General features: G+C 42.6%; 1 protein-coding gene across 1 annotated transcript in view; it reads right to left on the minus strand.

Annotated features, from left to right (window-relative positions):
- Nucleotides 1-23742, minus strand: part of LOC106604189 (protocadherin Fat 2) — a 77954-nt gene extending 54212 nt beyond the window's left edge. Inside the window, exons 1-5 of the mRNA XM_014198621.3 lie at nt 23550-23742; nt 10821-14129; nt 9883-10194; nt 3049-3107; nt 2689-2799 (exon numbers count right to left, since the gene is read on the minus strand). Of these exons, the coding sequence (XP_014054096.3) occupies nt 2689-2799; nt 3049-3107; nt 9883-10194; nt 10821-14112 (3774 nt within the window). The 5' untranslated portion in view covers nt 14113-14129; nt 23550-23742. The remainder of the gene's footprint in view (nt 1-2688; nt 2800-3048; nt 3108-9882; nt 10195-10820; nt 14130-23549) is intronic.
- Nucleotides 23743-23960: the final 218 nt, after the last annotated feature.

Here is a 23960-nt window from a genome sequence, read left to right on the forward strand (position 1 = left end):
CAGTCCCTGGTTTGAATCCAGGCTGCATCACATCCGGCCAGCTGTGATTGGGAGTCCCATAGGGCGGGGCACAATTTGCCCAGCGTCGTCTGGGTTTGACCGGGGTAGGCCGTCATTGTAAATAAGAATTTGTTCTTAACTGACTTGCCTAGTTGAATAAAGGTTAAATAAAAATTGATATTAAATAATGTGCCTTGATGACAGCTTTGCACACTGTTGGCGTTCTCTCAACCAGCTTCATGCGTAGTCACCTGGAATGAAATTCAATTAACAAGTGTGCCTTGTTAAAAGTTAATTTGTGGAATTTCTTTCCTTCTTAATGCATTTGAGCCAATCAGTTGTGTTGTGACAAGGTAGGGTTATTATACAGAATTACTTTAAGACATGAAGTTCAGGCAATGCAGAAAATTTCAAGAACTTTGAAAGTTTCTTCAAGTGCAGTCATAAAAACCATCAAGCACTATGATGAAACTGGCTCTCATGAGGACCGCCACAGGAAAGGAAGACCCAGAGTTACCTCTGCTGCAGAGGATAAGTTCAATAGAGTTACAAGCCTCAGAAATGGCTGCCCAAATAAATGCTTCACAGAGTTCAAGTAGCAGACACATCTCAACATCAACTGTTCAGAGGAGACTGCGTGAATCAGGCCTTCATGGTCAATTTGCTGCAAAGAAACTACTACTAAAGGACACCAATAATAAGAAAAGACTTGCTTGGGCCAAGAAACACAAGCAATGGATATTAGACCGGGGGAAATCTGTCCTTTGGTCTGATGAGTCCAAATTTGAGATTTCCAACCGCCATCTTTTTGTGAGACGCAGGGTAGGTGAACGGATGATCTCCGCATGTGTGGTTCCCACCGTGAAGCATGGAGGAGGAGGTGTGATGGTGTGGGGGTGCTTTGCTGGTGACACTGTCAGGGATTTATTTAGAATTCAAGGCACACTTGAATGCGCTTAGTGCGACTATCATTTGTTTTTCAACAGGACAACTATCCAAAACACACCTCCAGGCTGTGTAAGGGCTATTTGAACAAGGAGAGTGATGGAGTGCTGCATCAGATGACCTGGCCTCCACAATCAACTGACCTCAACCCAACTGAGATGGTTTGGGATGAGTTGGATCACAGAGTGAAGGAAAAGCAGCCAACAAGTGCTCAGCATATGTGGGAACTCCTTCAAGACTGTTGGAAAAGCATTCCTTATGAAGCTTGTTGAGAGATGTCATCAAAGCAAAGGGTGGCTACTTTGAAGAATCTAAAATCTAAAATATATTTAGATTTGTTTAATTAACACTTTTTTTGGTTTCTACATGATTCCATATGTGTTATTTCATAGTTTTGATGTCTTCACTATTTTTCTACAATGTAGAACATAGTACAAATAAAGAAAAACTCTTTAATGAGTAGGTGTGTCCAAACTTTTGACTGGTACTGTGTATGTTTTTTAACTTTCACTCAGTGGGATTTAGGTGACATGGGCAGCCGCCCCACAAAAAAAAATCGGAATGGTGACATTTGTGCGATCGTTTTTCTTTCGTTCATTTACACGTCACGTCAATGATAGCATGTCACCGTGTGGGACTGTGGGTCAATTAACCTTGTTGGAGTGGGCGCCCTGATTCTAGTTGGTGAGCTAGGCAGGCTACTGCCTGGGAAGGGCTCCCACTCAGAAGTACGAGATGGGGAGGGGGGCGGGGGTAGGTTGACCTCAGGTCTCCCCACTGGAAGCCCGAGGTAGGGGGAGCAGGATAATCTATCAAATAGTGCACCTCTAACTTTGTACAGTACTAATGCAATTAGTCAAATCAGTCACACTACGAAATGCTACCAAATAAACCACAATTCATTCACAACACTGTAAATATATACAGTAGTTTCACAAACATACTGTTGCATTTTTTTCTGGTTTGGGCAAAATCGTTAAGAATAATATAAATAATATAAACCAGTCAGCACACCACCAAGGTGAATTGGTTTAGTCTTGACTCTTGGTTGACAGTGTTGGGGGATGGGTAATGTAGTCTTGAATCTTGGTTGACAGAGTTGGATGATGGGTAATGTAGTCTTGACTCTTGGTTGACAGTGTTGGGTGATGGGTAATGTAGTCTTGACTCTTGATTGACAGTGTTGGGTGATGGGTAATGTAGTCTTGACTCTTGGTTGACAGAGTTGGGTGATGGGTAATGTAGTCTTGACTCTTGGTTGACAGTGTGGGGTGATGGGTGATGTATTGATGCTCGAGTGCTAAATCAACACAAATTTGTTTCTATTTGTCTTTGTTACTTCTTTTTTTATATTTGTGAGTCTTATTTTTGTATATATTTTTATAATTATATAGTTTTAAATGTTATAATTATTTATTTGTGTTGTTCCAAACGTCTGAATAAAAATTACAGTTAGTGCAGAATGGTGCTTTTTTTGTGGGGGCGAGGGGCGCTGAAGGGGGGATTCGCCCTGGAAGCCATACAAGCTAGAACCGCCACTGCTTTCACTAATTGGTATTTTGACCAATTAGATCAGCTCTGAAAAAAATATCTGATGTTAAAAGATCTGATGTTATTGGACAAAAGACAAAGGAGTGGAAAAAATATCAGATTTGGGCTGCCTGTATAAACACAGCCTATGTAGGAAATAGGGTTCCATTTTGGACGCTGACCCGAAACCACAAAGAGCCAATAGAAGCAGACCTGGAAGAGCTTGTGGTTGAACTGGGGTCTGTTGTCGTTCTCATCCAGCACCTGGATGATCACTGTAGAGGTGGAGCGGAGAGCAGGGGTTCCGTTGTCTGACACTATCACCTGAGAGGAGAAGAGGGTGAAGACGAGTTAGTCTAACAGTAGGATATGGAGGTTTGATTGAGAATTAAAAGAAGAAAAAAAAATATGTATCATAAATCACATATATTTTGTGAGAAATGTTCTTTATCAAGACCACACACGTTATGGATAATTTATAGACTAGTTTAAGCTCTCATTTCAGGCCTTTTTAACGATCTCATAAAAAATGCACATGTTGTTTAATGACAAGCAGGTGTCTCAGTCTCTCACCTCGATACTGTGCTCAGACTTCTGTTCCCGGTCCAGAGAGGTCAGAGTGGTGATGACGCCTAAGAAAACAGAGAGAGAGAAGGAAACAGAGACAGAAAGAAACAGAGAGAGAGAAGGAAACATAGAGAAGGAAACCGAGGGAAGGAAACAGAGAGAGAAGGAAACAGAGAGAGACGGAAACAGAGGGAGAAGGTAACAGAGACAGAAAGAAACAGAGAGAGAGAAGGAAACAGAGAAAAGGAAACAGAGAGAGAGGGAAACAGGGAGAGACGGAAACAGAGAGAGAGAAGGAAACAGAGGGAGAAGGAAACAGAGGGAGAAGGTAACAGAGGGAGAAGGTAACAGAGGGAGAAGGTAACAGAGGGAGAAGGTAACAGAGGGAGAAGGAAACAGGGAGAAGGAAACAGAGGGAGAAGGTAACAGAGGGAGAAGGAAACAGGGAGAAGGAAACAGGGAGAAGGAAACAGGGAGAAGGAAACAGAGGGAGAAGGAAACAGAGGGAGAAGGTAACAGAGGGAGAAGGAAACAGGGAGAAGGAAACAGAGGGAGAAGGAAACAGAGGGAGAAGGAAACAGGGAGAAGGAAACAGGGAGAAGGAAACAGAGGGAGAAGGAAACAGAGGGAGAAGGTAACAGAGGGAGAAGGAAACAGAGGGAGAAGGAAACAGAGGGAGAAGGAAACAGAGGGAGAAGGAAACAGAGGGAGAAGGAAACAGAGAGAGAAGGAAACAGAGGGAGAAGGAAACAGGGGGAGAAGGTAACAGAGGGAGAAGGAAACAGAGGGAGAAGGAAACAGAGGGAGAAGGAAACAGGGAGAAGGTAACAGAGGGAGAGAAGGAAACAGAGGGAGAAGGAAACAGGGAGAGAAGGAAGATGGGAGGGAAGGAGGATGTAGGAACAGGGTAATCAATATGAAGTCTTTCCCACATGGACAGCAGTAGCTGGGTCGTTCCACGAAATGAGTGGTATTTTTTATTATTTTTGGTATTTTTTATTGAATTTGAATTTGAAAAGCCTGTTATATTAAATGAAGTGCCATTTCATAAAGACCACATGGAGAGTTCAATAAATCTGATTTTTATATGAATAAAGGCTTGCTAAATTGATAACATTTAATCGAAATATTTCTCGAAGTTTCCCCATCATAGTGAAGCCCTAGTTATTTTTTTACTTTGACAAAGTCATTTCTGGAGATCATTATTTATTTAATGTGATAAGTGATTCATTTATGTCCTTCGCTCCTTTTGAGGTCAACCCTGATAGGGTGGCAGGTAGCCTAGTGGTTAAGAGCATTAGGCCAATAACCAGAAGGTTGCTGGTTTACATCGCAGAGCTGATTTGGTGAAAAATCGGATGTGCCCTTGAGCAAGCCACTTAACCCTAATTGCTCTGGATAAAAGTGTCTGCTAAATGACAAAAATGTGAACTGAACTGCTGTTTAAATGGATTGAAACTCTTCCTATTCAAATTCATAGAGTAAAAGCAGGTGAACTGGTTCTTCTCTTTTTGTCCATTTTCTGATGTTTTGTGGTGGAAAAGTGAGCGGGTGGAGCATAACACATCAACCTTGTTCAATTCAATTCAATTCAATTCAAGGGGCTTTATTGGCACGGGAAACATATGTTAACATTGCCAAATCAAGTGAAGTAGATAAAATACAAAAGTGAAATAAACAATAAAAATGAACAGAAGTTCCCTATAAATAGACAGGTTAAAAATGTTTTAACAAAAAAAAACGAATATTGTGAAGCTTGCGTTCAATTGCCACTCCCTGTTGCACACAACAAGCTTCCATTCCCCCTGTCACAAAGGGATTTATGGATGATTTAAGAATGTTAAAATCAGCTGAAATCAAATGTGTTTTTTTTACACTTCTCAAAAGGCACCAAATTAGTGGAATGACCCAGCACACCTGTCACTGTCTGAGCCCCATGCAGCTGGTTAACTCATCTGTCTTCCCACAACACCGACTGTTTTACTAACAGTGCTCATGTGGCTTTACGGTCTAAACAAACAAACCTCTGAGAACTTTCTAGAACCTGTTATTTTTATAAAATACTCAACATTTTAGGACTGTGGATATTTTAATACTCTAATGTGTGTTGCAGGACTTAGCCAATACAATCCAGCAGGTTAACATTTTTCATCATAAATGTTGTTCTGGAGGCAGCTATGCAGAGTGGTCACGAGCTGGCACGGCCACAAAGTTATAAAATCAGATTTTAACCTTAATGCCTAACCATAACCTTAACCTTAACCACACCACTAACCCTAATGCCTAACCATAACCTTAACCACACCACTAACCCTAATGCCTAACCATAACCTTAACCACACCACTAACCCTAATACCTAATGATAACCTTAAATTAAGACCAAAAAGTAAATGTTTGTTTTCATGAATTTTGACTTTACAGCTGGCCTAAGGGGAAATCGCTCAGCCTCCAGGACAAGTCTTATGACAATAAACGTCAACCTGCTATAATCTGACTAGGTATCCCCTTTTCCCTTTCCCCTTTTCCAATCTATCCACTGATACACTATCCACTACTGTATTGTCATTTGGTAAAGATTTCCCACGCTGCTTCTGTTCCTTTAACAGACCAATTCTCCTGCCACGCTGCTTCTGTTCGTCTAACAGACCAATTCTCCTGCCACGCTGCTTCTGTTCCTCTAACAGACCAATTCTCCTGCCACGCTGCTTCTGTTCCTTTAACAGACCAATTCTCCTGCCATGCTGCTTCTGTTCCTCTAACAGACCAATTCTCCTGCCACGCTGCTTCTGTTCCTCTAACAGACCAATTCTCCTGCCACGCTGCTTCTGTTCCTCTAACAGACCAATTCTCCTGCCACGCTGCTTCTGTTCCTCTAACAGACCAATTATCCTGCCACGCTGCTTCTGTTCCTTTAACAGACCAATTCTCCTGCCACGCTGCTTCTGTTCCTTTAACAGACCAATTCTCCTGCCACGCTGCTTCTGTTCCTCTAACAGACCAATTATAATGACAAATTAAAGGGTCTATGAGATCAGAAAACCTGACAAAACAGGTTACATGACTGGTTTGGCCTTTTTCAGCGGTGTTGAAATCTGGGTGAGGTTGTCTGTGTCACAGCCTGAGTTGATATCAGAGTAGTGGCCTACAGACTAAACATGCCTTAGAAACGTTAGTTTAGTTCACCACTTGACTGCCCCAAGTGACACCACAGGGACTGACTACCATGCAAGGGTGTGTGTGTGTGTGTGTGTGTGTGTGTGTGTGTGTGTGTGTGTGTGTGTGTGTGTGTGTGTGTGTGTGTGTGTGTGTGTGTGTGTGTGTGTGTGTGTGTGTGCGTGTGTGTGTGTGTGTGCGTGCGTGCGGGGGGGGGGGGGGGGGTTGAAGTGAGTGGAGATGATCATTTAAGGTGCATTTAGCTTTTACGACGCTCAAAACAAATCCTGCTGGGTCTTTAGTGGAGACATTATTTAGACAGGTGAGACACGTTAGAAAGTGTGCTGCTGCTTTTATCATTTAGCTCAGACTTGTTAGTTTACATCCTGTGTCTGTGTTTTTGTAATGAAGTTGCCCTTCTCTCCTAGGCCTCTTGACCTCCATATGTTTTCTTCTGGGGTGGCAGCTAGCCTTGAGGTTAGAGCGTTAGACCAGCAACCTTGTTTGTGTCCCAGTGCAGACAAGGTGAAAAGCTTTCTCTGTGCCCTTGAGTAAGGCACTTAACCCAATTGCTCTTGGGGTACTTGACGATGTGACCCCACCCCCTGGGGGCGTTGGGATATGCAGAAAACACAATAACAGGACAAATAAAAGCACCTCCAAATTATTAGTATTTTCTAGTTTAGGTTTTTCTGTGTCTTCCAGCTGGTAATACAGCTAATACTGCTTGTATTCAAATGTATTACTGGTTCTTATCTGACTTCCTACTGGGACATCTCTACAGATACTGTACCTTGTGTACTTAGCTGCTACACTCCTGAATTAAGATCTTAGTCAGACTTCTCTGAGTCATGTGTATCCTGTTCAGACATGAGGAGCACAGCTCATATCCTCTCAAGGCAGCCATAAATCTACCATGCTGTTGTGTGATAGAAGCTGAGGTTTCACTTCATTGATAGTGTATTATTCACCTACAGTTTATTCAGAAAGTATTCAGACTCCTTGACTTTTTCAAAATGTTGTTATGTTACAGTAACAAAATTCTCATCAATCTACACACAATACTGTACACAATAATAATGACAAAGTAAAAAAAATGGTTTTTAGAATTTTTTGCAAATGTATAAAAATGTATTTACATAATTACTCAGACCCTTTGCAATGAGACTCGAAATTAAGCTCAGGGACATCCTGTTTCCATTGGTCATCCTTGAGATGTTTCTAAAACTTGACTGGAGTCCACCTGTGGAAAATGCAATTGATTGGACATGATTTGGAAAGGCGCACACCTGTCTATATAAGGTCCCACTGTTGACAGTGCATGTCAGAGCAAAAACCAAGCCATGAGGTCGAAGGAATTGTCCGTAGCGCTCCGAGATAGGATTGTGTCTTGGCACAGACCTAGGGAAGGGTACCAAAACATTTCTGCAGCATTGAAGGTCCCCAAAAACACAGTGGCCTCCCATCATTCTTAAATGGAAGAAGTTTGGAACCACCAAGACTCTTCCTAGAGCTGGCCGCCCGGGCAAACTGAGCAATCGGCGGAGGTAACCAAGTCATGGAGGTAACCAAGGACCTGATGGTCACTCTCACAGAGCTCCAGAGTTCCTCTGTGGAGATGGGAGAACCTTCCAGAAGGACAACCATCTCTGCAGCACTCCACCAATCAGGCCTTTGTGGTAGAGTGGCCAGACGGAAGCCACTCCTCAGTAAAAGGCACATGACAGCCCGCTTGGAGTTTGCCAAAAGACACCTAAAGACTCTCAGACCATGAGAAACAAGATTCTCTGGTCTGATGAAACCAAGATTGAACTCTTTAGCCTGAATGCTAAGTGTCACGTCTGGAGGAAACCTGTCACCATCCCTACGGTGAAGCATGGTGGTGGCAGCATCATGCTGTGGGGATGTTTTTCAGCGACAGGGACAGAGACTAGTCAGGATCGAGGGATAGATGAACAGAGCAAAAAAATCTAAAAAAAATGTTTTTTGCTTTGTCATTATGGGTTATTGTGTGTAGATTGAAGAGGGGGAAAAAAAGATTTAATCAATTTTAGAATAAGGCGGTAACGTAACAACATTTGGAAAAATTCAAGGGATCTGAATACCCAGTGCAGTCAAAACCCTGATTTCCCTGTGTTTTATATACACTGAGTGTACATCTTCCTAATATTGAATTGCACCCCCTTTTGCCCTAAGAACAGCCTCAATTCGTCAGGGCATGGAGTCTACAAGGTGTCGAAAGCGTTCCACAGGGATGCTGGCCCATGTAGACTCCAATGCTTCCCACAGTTGTGTCAAGTTGGCTGGATGTCCTTTGGGTGGTGGACCATTCTTGATACACATGGGAAACTATTGAGCATGAAAAACCCAGCAGCATTGTAGTTCTTGACACACTCAAACCAGTGTGCCTGGCACCTACTGCCATACCCCGTTCAAAGGCACTTAAATATTTTAACAAGTGACATCAATAAGGGATCATAGATTTCACCTGGATTCACCTGGTCGGTCTATGTCAAGGAAAGAGCAGGTGTTCCTAATGTTTGTACACTCAGTGTATATTTACACACTATGAGGTTGTAATAATACTGTGAAATTGTAAAAATGATGATAATACCCTTTTAGTGTTAGAGCTGTTTGAAAAGACTGCCTGAAATTTCTGCATGTTTTAGTGGGAGGAGTTAGTAAATTAGTTAATAGACTAATAAGAAAGAGAGCTGTAAACCTCTCTGCCAATAACAGCTAGTTTTCCCCTCCCCACTCAGACCACTCCCAGGCAGTCTTAGCGAAACTAACCTGTCTCTTGACTACACTGGGTGTTTCTATAAAACATCTAATCTATTGTACGTCTTCCAAGGCATTAATGGAGTGTCTTTTCAGCTTTAATCCTTTGGCGTTAGCCTGGGGGTAAGGAGACAAACACACACACACACACACACACACACACACACACACACACACACACACACACACACACACACACACACACACACACACACACACACACACACACACACACACACACACACACACACACACACACACACACACAGCCCAGCAGAGATTACAAGTCGAGGACGGACAGACTTGTAGGAGCTTGCACGTAGAGCTAATCTGGTTGCAATTTGCCCTGTTTTCAAAGGCCCATGCTGTGTTGCTGTGTGACAGACACTCAGCTGCAGGATGAATCTGTCAGAGATGTGGGGTTTAACTTTCTGGTTCGGCAGTTGATCTTTTACAGTCACTGCCCTCCCAGCCCAGACATGACTGGATCATTTGTACAAAAAAAATGTTTTTAAATTGTACATTTACAGGTAGAAAATAAGTGTAGTTTAACCTTGATCTGGCTTCACGTGATGTGGCACACCCTGTGTGATGCATGTGCACATTACTGCTGACACATGTTATAATCTACCATTTTCTATTCAACTTGAGAAACCACAAGCCGCCATGTTTTACAGCTAGTTAAACGTTATATTGAGATGTATATTTGATACACATGAACAAGAAAAATAGCAAAAATGAGATGTACATTTGACGAAACTGAATGGATGTTGTAGGTAGTCAGATATGATATGGACACAATAGAGCAGCCTGCATTTCCTCAAAGGCGTTAGACTAATGATGCAGAAATAAAAACACTTTATAATCACATCGATCCGTGTTTCCTTGTGAAATGTGTCAGTTACCTGTCTTGGGGTTGATGGTGAAATACGTCTGTGGTGACTCCGACAGCTGGAAGGTGAGTTTCCCCACAGAGGAGCTGTCCACGTCAGTAGCAGTGACCTGAAACACTGACTTGTCTTTAGGCATGTTTTCCAGGACGGAGCCAAAGTAGACTGGCTGGGACACCTGGGGAGGGTTATCATTGATATCCAGGACTTCCACAAATATGTCTGTCCAGGTCACTAGAGGGATGGTGCCAAGGTCTTTGGCATAGACCGACAGCCAGTAATGTGGGACGGCCTCACGGTCCAACGTCTCAGCCGTGCGGATTACTCCTGCAAAACAGAAGGAGAAATCGTTTATAATGTCATCCATCTGTATTTGTATTATTTTTTTTTGCTGACAGGTGTGGTGATGAATAACTTGGATAGTTAAATCATCTAGGTTTACACCCAAAAAAGTTGTTATTTGGTTAAAACTGGAGGATACGCTATCAAAATCTAAAAGATTATAAGTAGGAGTAAGATTCTGAAAGGGAGGTCATGTGTATCAGTGCAGGTATTCAGCACTACAATGACACAGCATTGTCTATTTCTATTTCTCTATCTAATTGTCCAACAGGAGGGAGCCATGCTAATGAGATGTGATACTATGTGAGGTCACAGGCTATCCTCTGTAAAGTAGCCAATATGTAGGAACAGGTCCCAAGCAGCCTCAGGTTATTTTAACATTGCACATCCATTTTCCTTTTTTTCTTTTTACCAAAGTCTTTATCAACTGTCATCCCACTTCTCATCTACTGTAACAGCAACACATTCATGCTAAAGAAAATTATATCAAAAAGGGGGAATTTTTACTGTTATCACACACAAACACAAACACACACACACACACAAACACAAAAACACACACAAAAACACACACAAACACACACACACACAAAACACAGACACACATTTACCTGTTTCCTCATCGATCGTGAAAACTCCCAGGCCAGATCCATCGTGAATGTGATACCTGACGACTCCGTCTTTCCCCAGGTCCCTATCTGCTGCTGTCAGCGTGAACACTGAGGTTCCCACAGGAGCGTCCTCCATCACTGAGGCCTCATAGACAAACATGGAGAAGACCGGCTTATTCAGGTTCTCATTCACATCCAGGACCTCCACCTCGATGAAACAGGAGGAGGAGAGTGACCAAGGAAGACCATGGTCAATTGCTTGAACCGTCAGGTTGTAAGACTGTCTCCTCTCGAAGTCCAGTTCTTTCTCAAGGGTTAGAGATCCCGTCGACGCGTCCAGAAAAAAGGCCCCGTTCTCACTGTTCTTCAGGTTGTAGCTGATCTGTCCAGCGCTGCGCAGGTCTAAGTCGTAGCTCTCGACCCACAGTAGCACTGTCCCCAAGGGAAAGTCCTCAGGGACTTTGATGTTGTAGATCTTGGGGACGAACTTGGGAGGATTGTCGTTGATGTCCTCCAACACAACCACCAGATCGGTCAAAGAGAAGAGCTGTGGGTCTTTTTTAGACTGATCTCTAGCCTCTACCTTCAGGTCATGTCTGGGAAAGGCTTCTCTGTCTAAACGACCAGACACCTTCACTTTTCCAGTGAGTTCATTGATCTCGAACAGATTGGTTAGCGTTAGCATCGAATATAGGATGTTTCCATTGCCCTCAGAGTCTAAATCTGTTGCGTGCACTTGGAATATCGTTGTGTCAACCTCTGTGTTCTCTGGGATGTGCACGACATACCTGGATTGGTTGAATACTGGTCGGTTGTCGTTAACATCCAATAGATTCACAGCAAGAAATTTCCATGCAGAGGTTTGTGGGCTTCCTAAATCATAGACAGTTATGTTCAAAATGTAGAACTCTTTGGTTTCTCGGTCTAAAGGACACACAAGCTGAAGCTCCCCAGACCAAATACCAATGGAGAAACACCCGTCTTCATTTCCACTTGAGATGGCGTACACAAGCTTGCTGTTGAATCCGGTGTCATTATCTGAAGCCTTGAAGTGAAGGATAGTAGAATTTAAAGGGAAGTCCTCTCTGATGTCAATAGTACTCGGGATGCCAGAGTTAAACTGAGGAGAGTGGCGGTTGATGATATGAACGTCCGAGAAGGATTCCTCATTCTGGATAGTCAACACTGGCTTTATGGATTCTATCAGTTTGTCTGTGAGCCGTTTGAAAATCCCAGTCTCCTGACAACTGACTGTGGCTTCAATGCTCTGGTTGAAAACAGTAACAGTAACAACAGAGGGATCGGAGTTATGTTTACCGTCGGTTGCTGTGATTCTGAGTCTGAACGAAGGTAATTCACTCTCTATCGAAACTGTGGGTATCTGTCTGATCAGTGTAATGACTCCTGATACAGCGTGGATGTCAAACAGTTGTTGGTCATTCCCTGACTCGATCACATATCTGAGCTGTTGTAGTTCATCCAGGTCAACAGCAGACAGCTCTGCGATTGGCTCTCCCACTGCTAAATCTACAGGTATGGTGGCATTGCATCCCACCTGCTCAAACAGAGGGGTGTTGTCGTTGACGTTGCTCATGGTGATCGTCACAGCGCATTCAGAAACATGACTGAAGGGACTGCCGCTGTCCGAAGCCCACACTCTGAGATGATACCACCTCTTCATCAACTCATAGTCCAGATCCTCAGATGTAGAGATCACTCCACTGATTGGGTCTATTGTGAATGGGGAAGGAGCTGAGTTGGCTATGGCATAGGTCACGAAGCCATTTCGACCCCTGTCCACGTCTATTGCAGAGACTGTTAGAACGCTGCTGCCTATAGGTACGTTCTCTGGTAGTGTGGCTTGGTATGAGGGCTTGGTGAACATGGGGGGGTTGTCATTTTCGTCAGTTATCTCAACGACTATATGAGTCTTGGCTTCACCGTGATTCGCTATCACATCGAATTCATAACGAGACTTTTTCTCAAATTCAAAGGACTCAGAGGTAACAAGTATGCCTGTTTTGGGGTTAATCTTAAATTTGGAGCTATCAGAGTTACTTTTAATGTGGTATGTAACATTCAAATGTGCTGGACTCACACTAACTCTGATCACATGTGTTTTTGGTGGTGAAAACTCACTTAGTGTGAGAATGTAAATGTCTTCCAGAAAGCGAAACAGGCTTTGTTTATACGGAGGGATATGGATTTCTGAAACTGGAGAAACTAAAGGTGGACTGCTCTTGTCTTTAGCTTGGAGGGAGAGGTTAAATCCAAATGGGCTCTGAGACCAGTTCACCCACTTGGTGGAGACCACTTGGAATCCATTGCGTTGCAGGCTGGATGGAATAATCTCAAAATACCTCTGTGGATCCCCACCAACAATACTAACGGACTCAACTGGCTTTACACCCGACTCTATACGGACATCAATAGTTATCTTCTCATCTTCGTCCTTCTGAGCTAGGACAACTGAGAGAGGTTTGATGATGTGGGAGGTTGAAGAGACCTTTTCTATGGTCACTGTAACCCTGGCCACATTGCCAAACTTATGAACCCCAGATATCTTCTTGGTCCTGTCCTCGGCTAATACAGTGAGATCGTATGTTTCTGCTCGGCTGTGGTTCAGTCTCTTGACGAGGCTGATGGCGCCTGAGAAAGGATCAACGGCGAACGGATGGGCTCTACTCGTAAAGGAGTAATAGAACTCAGCGTTGCAGCCAATATCCGCGTCCGTCGCACTGACCCTGACCACGCTGGACTTCAACGGAGCGTCTTCCCTGATGACTACGTTGTACGAGGCTGGGTAGAAGAGCGGTTTCAGATCATTGGTATCAAGCACCTGAACCAATACCTTGGTCCTGGCCTGGATGCCGTAAGTGATTTCAGTGGCTTCAATGGTGAGAGTATAGCTGTCTCTTACTTCCCTGTTTAGTGATGCAGAAATACTGCTTCGCGTTTTGATTCGCAGGATGCAGAAATCCCCTACTCTGACCTCCTCCGCTTTGAATAGGCCGTCGTCGTCTCCAGAGACGAGTTTGAACTTGATGTCCCAGAAAGGATCGGTCACTACGATGCCCATCTTGATGGGACTCTCCACAGCAGTCCTGGGGGCTGAGTTCTCATTAATGGTGGCATTGTAGAGATGATAGGTGAACCTCATGGGAGAGCTGTCCTTTCCAAGCTCCTTTCCCAAGCGCCAATTGTGGTACTCGTTACTTGCTACTAGGTTTAGAAAGACTGCTACCACTAAGAGTAGTGTACTTGTGTCTGTTGTAACCATCTTCACTGTCATCAGCAGGATCCTCAGCGCTGAGAGAGAGAGAGAGAGAGAGAGAGAGAGAGAGAGAGAGAGAAAAAGAGGGACAGTTTTAGTTCATATGCCAGGAACAAATATACATATTTTTTATTTATTTTTATTTTATCAATGCAGTATATAGTTCAATAACTCATGTATAAGTACATACATAATACAGCTCTTTGACCAGATTGTGAACATATCAGTCATTTCCCTAGTACCTGTTCCTGTCTGAACAATACAATGTGAGCGTTAAACACCCAATGACACAGCACCACACTGAAAGCCTTCTGTGAGGAATTTGTCTCCTGTTCTAACATGCCTTGACCAAAGCAAAGCAATACATTGTTCGAAGACAAGAAACAGCCTCAGAGCAGCATTAGACAGGTGGTGCCTTTCTCCCCCATGTCAATATTCTTTTCTCTTGAGTGCAACAACTGATAATTAAATCATCATAATAAAGCATTTGTCAACATGTGTTAATAAAACAGGATTTGTTGCATGATGACAGGTATAAAACAGGATTTGTTATGTGATGACAGGTATAAAACAGGATTTTTTACGTGACGACAGGTATAAAACAGGGTTTGTTGCATGATGACAGGTATAAAACAGGATTTGTTACGTGGTGACAGGCATAAAACAGGATTTGTTACGTGATGACAGGCATAAAACAGGATTTGTTACGTGATGACAGGCATAAAACAGGATTTGTTACGTGATGACAGGCATAAAACAGGATTTGTTATGTGGTGACAGGTATAAAACAGGATTTGTTATGTGGTGACAGGCCTAAAACAGGATTTGTTATGTGGTGACAGGTATAAAACAGGATTTGTTATGTGGTGACAGGTATAAAACAGGATTTGTTACGTGATGACAGGCATAAAACAGGATTTGTTACGTGATGACAAGCATAAAACAGGATTTGTTATGTGGTGACAGGTATAAAACAGGATTTGTTATGTGGTGACAGGCATAAAACAGGATTTGTTATGTGGTGACAGGTATAAAACAGGATTTGTTATGTGGTGACAGGCATAAAACAGGATTTGTTATGTGGTGACAGGTATAAAACAGGATTTGTTATGTGGTGACAGGTATAAAATAGGATTTGTTATGTGGTGACAGGTATAAAACAGGATTTGTTATGTGGTGACAGGTATAAAACAGGATTTGTTACGTGATGACAGGCATAAAACAGGATTTGTTACGTGATGACAGGCGTAAAACAGGATTTGTTATGTGGTGACAGGTATAAAACAGGATTTGTTATGTGGTGACAGGTATAAAACAGGATTTGTTATGTGGTGACAGGCATAAAACAGGATTTGTTATGTGGTGACAGGTATAAAACAGGATTTGTTATGTGGTGACAGGTATAAAATAGGATTTGTTATGTGGTGACAGGTATAAAACAGGATTTGTTATGTGGTGACAGGTATAAAACAGGATTTGTTATGTGGTGACAGGTATAAAATAGGATTTGTTATGTGGTGACAGGTATAAAACAGGATTTGTTATGTGGTGACAGGTATAAAACAGGATTTGTTATGTGGTGACAGGTATAAAACAGGATTTGTTATGTGGTGACAGGCATAAAACAGGATTTGTTATGTGGTGACAGGTATAAAACAGGATTTGTTATGTGGTGACAGGCATAAAACAGGAATTGTTATGTGGTGACAGGTATAAAACAGGATTTGTTATGTGGTTACAGGTATAAAACAGGATTTGTTATGTGGTGACAGGTATAAAACAGGGTTTGTTATGTGGTGACAGGTATAAAACAGGATTTGTTATGTGGTGACAGGTATAAAACAGGATTTGTTGCATGGTGACAGGTATAAAACAGGATTTGTTATGTGGTGACAGGTTTTAAACAGGATTTCTACGTGGTGACAGGTATAAAATAGGATTTGTTATGTGGTGACAGGTATAAAACAGGATTTGTTATGTGGTGACAGGTATAAAACAGGATTTGTTACGTGATGACAGGTATTAAACAGGATTTGGTGGGTTGTCACCACTTTTATCTAAATGTAAATATTGTGACTGTTCGTCTCTGTTCTGAGCTGTCTTCTGCTCAGCGTAGGCTGTTCAGACGTTAACCTTTTACTCCTAAATGTAAACAACTTTAAAGTTCAAAAATTCATAAGACTGATAGTGGAATATATACAGTACGGACACTTTTCTCTACTGGATAACAATAAGTTATACATTTGCCAATAAAAACGAAGACTTCAAATATTCAAATTAGTAGGATTATATCCACAACTCTAAATAAATCAAAGGTTAAGTTCTTAAGGTTAAATGTTCTCGTTCTTAATGCTGTATCTGGCTACAATAAAGACTCCAGTATTCCTGCATGGTGATTTTACCTTCTCTCGGCACTTTGAATGACCAGAGTTGACGTTTATCAGCTCCATGACTGTTACCTTTTCATTTCTCTAACATCTGAAGATTACCGGAGATGTCAGAGAGATCTGGAGTGAGAGGAACGCTTAAGCTGTTCCTTGAAAACTTACATACCTCTCACTCTTTTACTGTAGCTATGAACAAATGATTGTTTATATAACTAACCTTTCACTTCATAGAGTGTCAACCAGTGGAGGCTCCTCAGAGGAGGAAGGAGAGGACCATCCTCCTTAGTGAATGTCATAAAAATAGTGAAACATTTAAAACATGTTTAGATAAAATCTATACTAAATATATACACGTCACCAAATAACAGAATAAAACACCGTTTTGCAATGAAGGTCTGCAGTAGCACTCTGTAGGGTAGCACCATGGTGTAGCCTGAGGACATCTAGTTTCTGTCCTCCTCTGGTAACACTGACTTCAATACAAAAGCTAAGAGACTCATAGTTCTCACCCCCTTCCATATACATATACTGTAATTATGACAACTTCCGGAGGACATCCTCCAATGTATCAGAGCTCTTGCAGCATGAACTGACATGTTGTCCACCTAATCAAAGGATCAGGGCCTGGTTGCATAAAACACCGTAAGTACATTTTCCCCTTATCTTTTCCCTTAATGTTTCCTTAACTTTAATTCAGTTGCACAAAACATTTGAAGGTGAATTTCCCCCTTAAATGAAGTGAACAAGTTCAGGGTGCCCATGAGGTCCCTTAAGTGCTTCAGTTTGGATATCAATGTAAACAACATTTGTAAAGGTGAATGTTGCTTTCTTCTATGCTGGTTTTAAAAGTAAAACATCCACCAGCAAGCTAGCTAAACAATGGAAGGTGCACAGTCCGTGGCTACAAAGCTAGCTAGCTGTCTACTCTGTAAGTTAGCTTGACGTGCTAGAAAGTAATCGAAACTAGTTGAGAAAAAAGTAACTAAAATAAACATGTTTTAATATCTTCTGAATCAATTTGTTTCTTCTGTCTAGAATGTAGAAGTTATATTTTTCTATCTCTAAATAAATGTGATCTCTGACAAGAAGTTCATTCAGTGAACCAGGTTGTCTCTATGGTAACCAGAGACTCTTTCTGCTTATATGCTTTCAAACTACCCTAAAACATGACCTACATAAGAAAATGTGTGAGGGGCTCTGTGCAACACCCTTAAAACATTCCCTTAGGTAACGGGACATTTTTCCTTATTATAAACTGGGTGGTTTGAGCCCTGAATGCTGATTGGCTGACAGCCGTGGTATATCAGATCGTATACCACGGGTAGGAGAAAAACATTTATTTTTACTGCTCTAATTACGTTTATAATCACTGACTGCCTGATTATAAATGTAGATACTTTTATCTCTTATTCTTATCCGTATTTTTTTTAACTGCACTGTCGGTTAGGGGCTCGTAAGTAAGTATTTCACTGTGGTCAAAAGTAGTGCGCTATGTAGGGAACAGGAGTTTAACCATTTAATTTCCAGATGTTGTGGTTAAAAGGAAATGTTTGTCTTATAAACAGCTGGCTGGCAGTGCTGTGCTGCTCGGAGGGTAAGATCCTCAGGCAGTCAGATAACTGAGGTCTGTCTGATGTTAGCTGTGGGATGTTCACCTGTTCATGTTCCTGTGTGTTCCTGCCTGTCTTCCTCCTGTGTGTGTGTGTTCCTGTCTGTCCTCCTCCTCCTCATTCAACCCCCGCAGTCATGAGCTGTAGGTACACGCTCAGCCATGCTGCTCAGAACAGCTCACATTTCACAGATCACATTTCAACATCACTTGTAAAGGTATTTATTTGGGGCAAAGTTGGCAGCATTTTTTAGCGATGATTTATACCTGCTCATTGATCTCTCCCTCTCTCTTTTTCCCTCTCTCTTACTCTCTCTCTCGCACCCTCCCTCTATCTCTCTCTCTCCTCTCTCCCTCTCTCTTTTTCCCTCTCTCTTTCTCTCTCACCCCCTCCATCTCTCTCGCTCTCTCTCTCGCCCCCTCCCTCTAACTCTCTCTCTCGCCTCTCTTTCCCCTCTCTCTCTCTCTCTCTCTCTCTCTCTCTCTCTCTCGCTCTGTCTCTCTCTCTCTCCCTCTGTTTTACTATTTTTCTCTGTGAAATGTTATATTGCCTTAGGGCTCTATTCAATCCGTATTGTGGCTGTTCAGCGCTAAAGCGAAAATTAAAATGTGAAGGCAGTGTTCACATGTTGTCGGAGACTGCACTCACAGTAAACGCTGCATATGTCGGCTCAATCAGAAATGACCTTTGAATTTCTATTGTGCAATCTGTAACGCTTCAGCCATACAGATTGAAAAGAGCCCTAAATTAAGTGTGCAAAGCACAGGATAAAACTAATCTGTGAGGTCTAATCTGTGAGGTCTAATCTGTGAGGTCTAATCTGTGAGATCTAATCTGTGAGGTCTAATCTGTGAGATCTAAACTGTGAGATCCAATCTGTGAGGTCTAATCTGTGAGATCTAAACTGTGAGATCCAATCTGTGAGGTCTAATCTGTGGGATCTAAACTGTGAGATCCAATCTGTGAGGTCTAATCTGTGGGATCTATTCGGTGAGCCCTTGATTTTTTTTCACACTAAAATTACTGGTGTAAACATTTACATTTACATTTAAGTCATTTAGCAGACGCTCTTATCCAGAGCGACTTACAAAATGGTGCATTCACCTTATGATATCCAGTGGAACAACCACTTTACAATAGTGCATCTAAATCTTTTAAGGGGGGGGGGGGGGGGTTAGAAGGATTACTTTATCCTATCCTAGGTATTCCTTAAAGAGGTGGGGTTTCAGGTGTCTCCGGAAGGTGGTGATTGACTCCGCTGTCCTGGCGTCGTGAGGGAGCTTGTTCCACCATTGGGGTGCCAGAGCAGCGAACAGTTTTGACTGGGCTGAGCGGGAACTGTGCTTCCTCAGAGGTAGGGGGGCCAGCAGGCCAGTGGTGGATGAACGCAGTGGCCTTGTTTGGGTGTAGGGCCTGATCAGAGCCTGAAGGTATGGAGGTGCCGTTCCCTTCACAGCTCCGTAGGCAATCACCATGGTCTTGTAGCGGATGCGAGCTTCAACTGGAAGCCAGTGGAGAGAGCGGAGGAGCGGGGTGATTTATTTTGATAATTTGTCTACCAATCCTTGAGGGTTCCTTATTCCCCATTTACATAGTAGAGTTGATGTGAATCTCTCCCCACGATCATCACCAGGCCTTCTACAATCATCTTCATCATCAGGCCTTCTACAATCATCATCATCATCATCATCATCATCATCATCATCATCAGGCCTTCTACAATCATCATCATCATCAGGCCTTCTACAATCATCATCATCATCATCATCATCATCAGGCCTTCTACAATCATCATCATCATCACCAGGCCTTCTACAATCATCACCAGGCCTTCTACAATCCTCATCATCACCAGGCCTTCTACAATCATCATCATCATCATCATCATCATCATCATCATCATCACCAGGCCTTCTACAATCCTCATCATCACCAGGCCTTCTACACATCATCATCATCATCATCATCATCATCATCATCATCATCATCACCATCAGGCCTTCTATTATAAACATCAAGATGTGTGGTTAGAAACTAGCTATGAGTCAACATGTCTTCCCACCATCAGTCATGCAGGAAATAAATGAATACCTACATGCATGTTTCTGATGGAAATTCCACTGTGCATTTATGTACATACCTCTATTACAGCTTTGTACTGTGTCTGCCAGGCAACCAGGCTGCTTTGGAACTACATTCTGGCAATTATGAATTCCTTATCCTACTAAATCTTTTCTCAAGTATAACACTTAATGTGAAGTGTTGTTGATTATGGTTATTCTAGAACACAATAAGCACAGCTCACAGTATAATGTATTTCATTATTCAGTATATTGGCTCAACTTTATCAAATGGGGAAGTGGCCAAATGTTCAAACACAACCTATTTGTGGACTTAGAAAGTAGTTCAGCAGCAGTCAGCCTAAGTTATTCCATAGACCACTACTCTGAACAATGACCCTTTCTGGATCAGTGAGTTACCCCCACACCCAGTATCTCTGGACATCAGCCATTAGTTACATCTCCCACCCAGTATCTCTGGACTTCATCCATTAGTTACATCTCCCACCCAGTATCTCTGGACATCATCCGTTAGTTACATTTCCCACCCGGTATCTCTGGACATCATCCGTTAGTTACATCTCCCACCCAGTATCTCTGGACATCATCCGTTAGTTACATCTCCCACCCAGTATCTCTGGACATCATCCGTTAGTTACCTCTCCCACCCAGTATCTCTGGACATCATCCGTTAGTTACATCTCCCACCCAGTATCTCTGGACATCATCCGTTAGTTACATCTCCCACCCAGTATCTCTGGACATCATCCGTTAGTTACATCTCCCACCCGGTATCTCTGGACATCATCCGTTAGTTACATCTCCCACCCAGTATCTCTGGACATCATCCGTTAGTTACATCTCCCACCCAGTATCTCTGGACATCATCCGTTAGTTACCTCTCCCACCCAGTATCTCTGGACATCATCCGTTAGTTACATCTCCCACCCAGTATCTCTGGACATCATCCGTTAGTTACATCTCCCACCCGGTATCTCTGGATATCATCCGTTAGTTACATCTCCCACCCGGTATCTCTGGATATCATCCGTTAGTTACATCTCCCACCCAGTATCTCTGGACATCATCCGTTAGTTACATCTCCCACCCGGTATCTCTGGATATCATCCGTTAGTTACATCTCCCACCCGGTATCTCTGGACATCATCCGTTAGTTACATCTCCCACCCGGTATCTCTGGACATCATCCGTTAGTTACCTCTCCCACCCGGTATCTCTGGACATCATCCGTTAGTTACATCTCCCACCCGGTATCTCTGGATATCATCCGTTAGTTACCTCTCCCACCCAGTATCTCTGGACATCATCCGTTAGTTACATCTCCCACCCAGTATCTCTGGACATCATCCGTTAGTTACCTCTCCCACCCGGTATCTCTGGATATCATCCGTTAGTTACCTCTCCCACCCGGTATCTCTGGATATCATCCGTTAGTTACATCTCCCACCCAGTATCTCTGGACATCATCCGTTAGTTACCTCTCCCACCCGGTATCTCTGGATATCATCCGTTAGTTACCTCTCCCACCCGGTATCTCTGGATATCATCCGTTAGTTACATCTCCCACCCAGTATCTCTGGACATCATCCGTTAGTTACATCTCCCACCCAGTATCTCTGGACATCATCCGTTAGTTACATCTCCCACCCAGTATCTCTGGATATCATCCGTTAGTTACATCTCCCACCCAGTATCTCTGGACATCATCCGTTAGTTACCTCCCCACACCCTGTGCCACAGGCAGATCAATTAACTAAATGACTGGGAGTGGACCAGTCAAATCTCTTCAGTCTAATGTAGTGCGTCACACCTACACATACCTATCTATTGGTAAACCTCCCCTCGCTGTAACATCACTGTGAAGGTTATTCCAGGTTCAGGAATGTGATGTACAACAGGCACTCATCAACTCCTAGATCTTCAGAGCACCAAAAAAGCAGTCATTTGTTCAGGCATGCAGGAATATGAACGGGAGGTAAAATGGGAAGACAGGGAAGTCTCCGTAATGGAAATGGATGTGAGGGCTTCCAGGAGGTTATCTGATGGGCCATCCGTCTGTCATAGCTACTTAAATTAAAAAGTTCAGACCGTCAACTTCTCACAGATTATCACAGGTGGTACGGTGGTAGAGCGTGGTGTTTGCAATGCCAGGGTTGTGGGTTGGCTTCTCACAAGGGAACCAGTACGCATGTATTTCAAATCAAATCAAATCCAATTTTATTTGTCACATACACGTGGTTAGCAGATGTTAATGTGAGTGTAGCGAAATGCTTGTGCTTCTAGTTCCGACCGTGCAGTAATATCTAACAAGTAATTTCACAACAACTACCTTATACACACAAGTGTAAAGGAATGAATAAGAATATGTACATAAAAATATATGGATGAGTGTTGGCCGAGCGGCATAGGCAAGATGGTATAGAGTACAGTATATATTTATTTATTATGCACTCACGTTGCTCTGGATAAGAGTGACTGCTGAATGAGCGTCTGTTTAAATGTAAAGTACTAGAGTCAACACATCTCAGTGACAGAAACCAATTGATCCTACTGGGGACAAATTAAGCCACTCTTGGAAAGTTTTTTTCTTCAGTAAACAGGGGTCAACTAGGGTAGACAGAACGAGAAACAACTCAGCGACAACTTATGAACAAAGCAACTTTATATCGAGAGTACTTGAATAATGATTAATTTTTTTAATGAAATACTAGGGATTTCCTCCACGAGCAAGTTTAGCTCAATTCCATGCATATTTCACAGCAATTACGTATCTCCTGCACAATGTATACATACAAAACTACAGAAAACTGCTTATAGTGAAATGAAATAGTCCCAAATAGTGCACTAAATGCAAACTGTTACCACATTGTGACATACCCTAAGCCATGCCCAGACATGACGCCACTCAGGATCAACAGTACGTTCACAGTAAGTCACTTGGTAACACTTTGATGAATAATCCTTATTAACTGCATATACATGTTTAGAATAACTTTAGAATGCATTAAAAATCAATAAAACATGTTAGAAATTCTTATGATTTGTAAGACTTTAAGATTTGTAAGGCTGCTTAGAAATGTCAAAAACCTCAGTAGCTAAAGTTAAGCTAGCATCAGTCAACACTGACATGACAGAACAGAAACTTAACCAAGGTCCTCTGAGTTGACCCCTTCTAAAACAACCTGTAACTAGGCAAGTCAGTTAAGAACAACTTGTTATTTACAATGACGGCCTAGGAACAGTGGGTTAACTGCCTTGTTCAGGGGGAGAATGACAGATTTGTACCTTGTCAACTCTGGGATTCGATCTAGCAACCTTTGGGTTACTAATCCAACTCTCTAACCACTAGGCTACCTGCCGTTGTAGTGTTAACTTACCCAAGGTCCTCTGAGTTAAGCCCTTCTTTTTCTTTTCCTCTTATGCTTTAGGGATTTTACAGATCCAGCAAAACGAGAGTGACACGCACTGTTCTTCTTCCATCTCATGGGAATCCCAAAAACCACACATGCAATATTGTAAACTCCATCCGTGTCAGTAGCTAGCTAGTGTTACTCACTCCGTTCCACTCAGGAGCTTTGCAGTAGAGTACAAAGACACTCCTAGTACCCTGAGGAACTCCATGGTCCCCTCCCACTTCTCCCACCTACTCCTCCCTCACACACACACACACACATACACCACACACACACACACACACACACTTACACACCACACACACACACACCCACGGGTGCCTGTGCACAGATTGTGGGCTGTATTTTTTTCATGTTGGCCTGCTGGGCTGGGGC

The sequence above is a fragment of the Salmo salar genome, chromosome 05, assembly GCF_965601325.2.
Source record: "Salmo salar chromosome 05, fSalSal1, whole genome shotgun sequence".
Classification (NCBI taxonomy): Eukaryota; Metazoa; Chordata; class Actinopteri; order Salmoniformes; family Salmonidae; genus Salmo; species Salmo salar.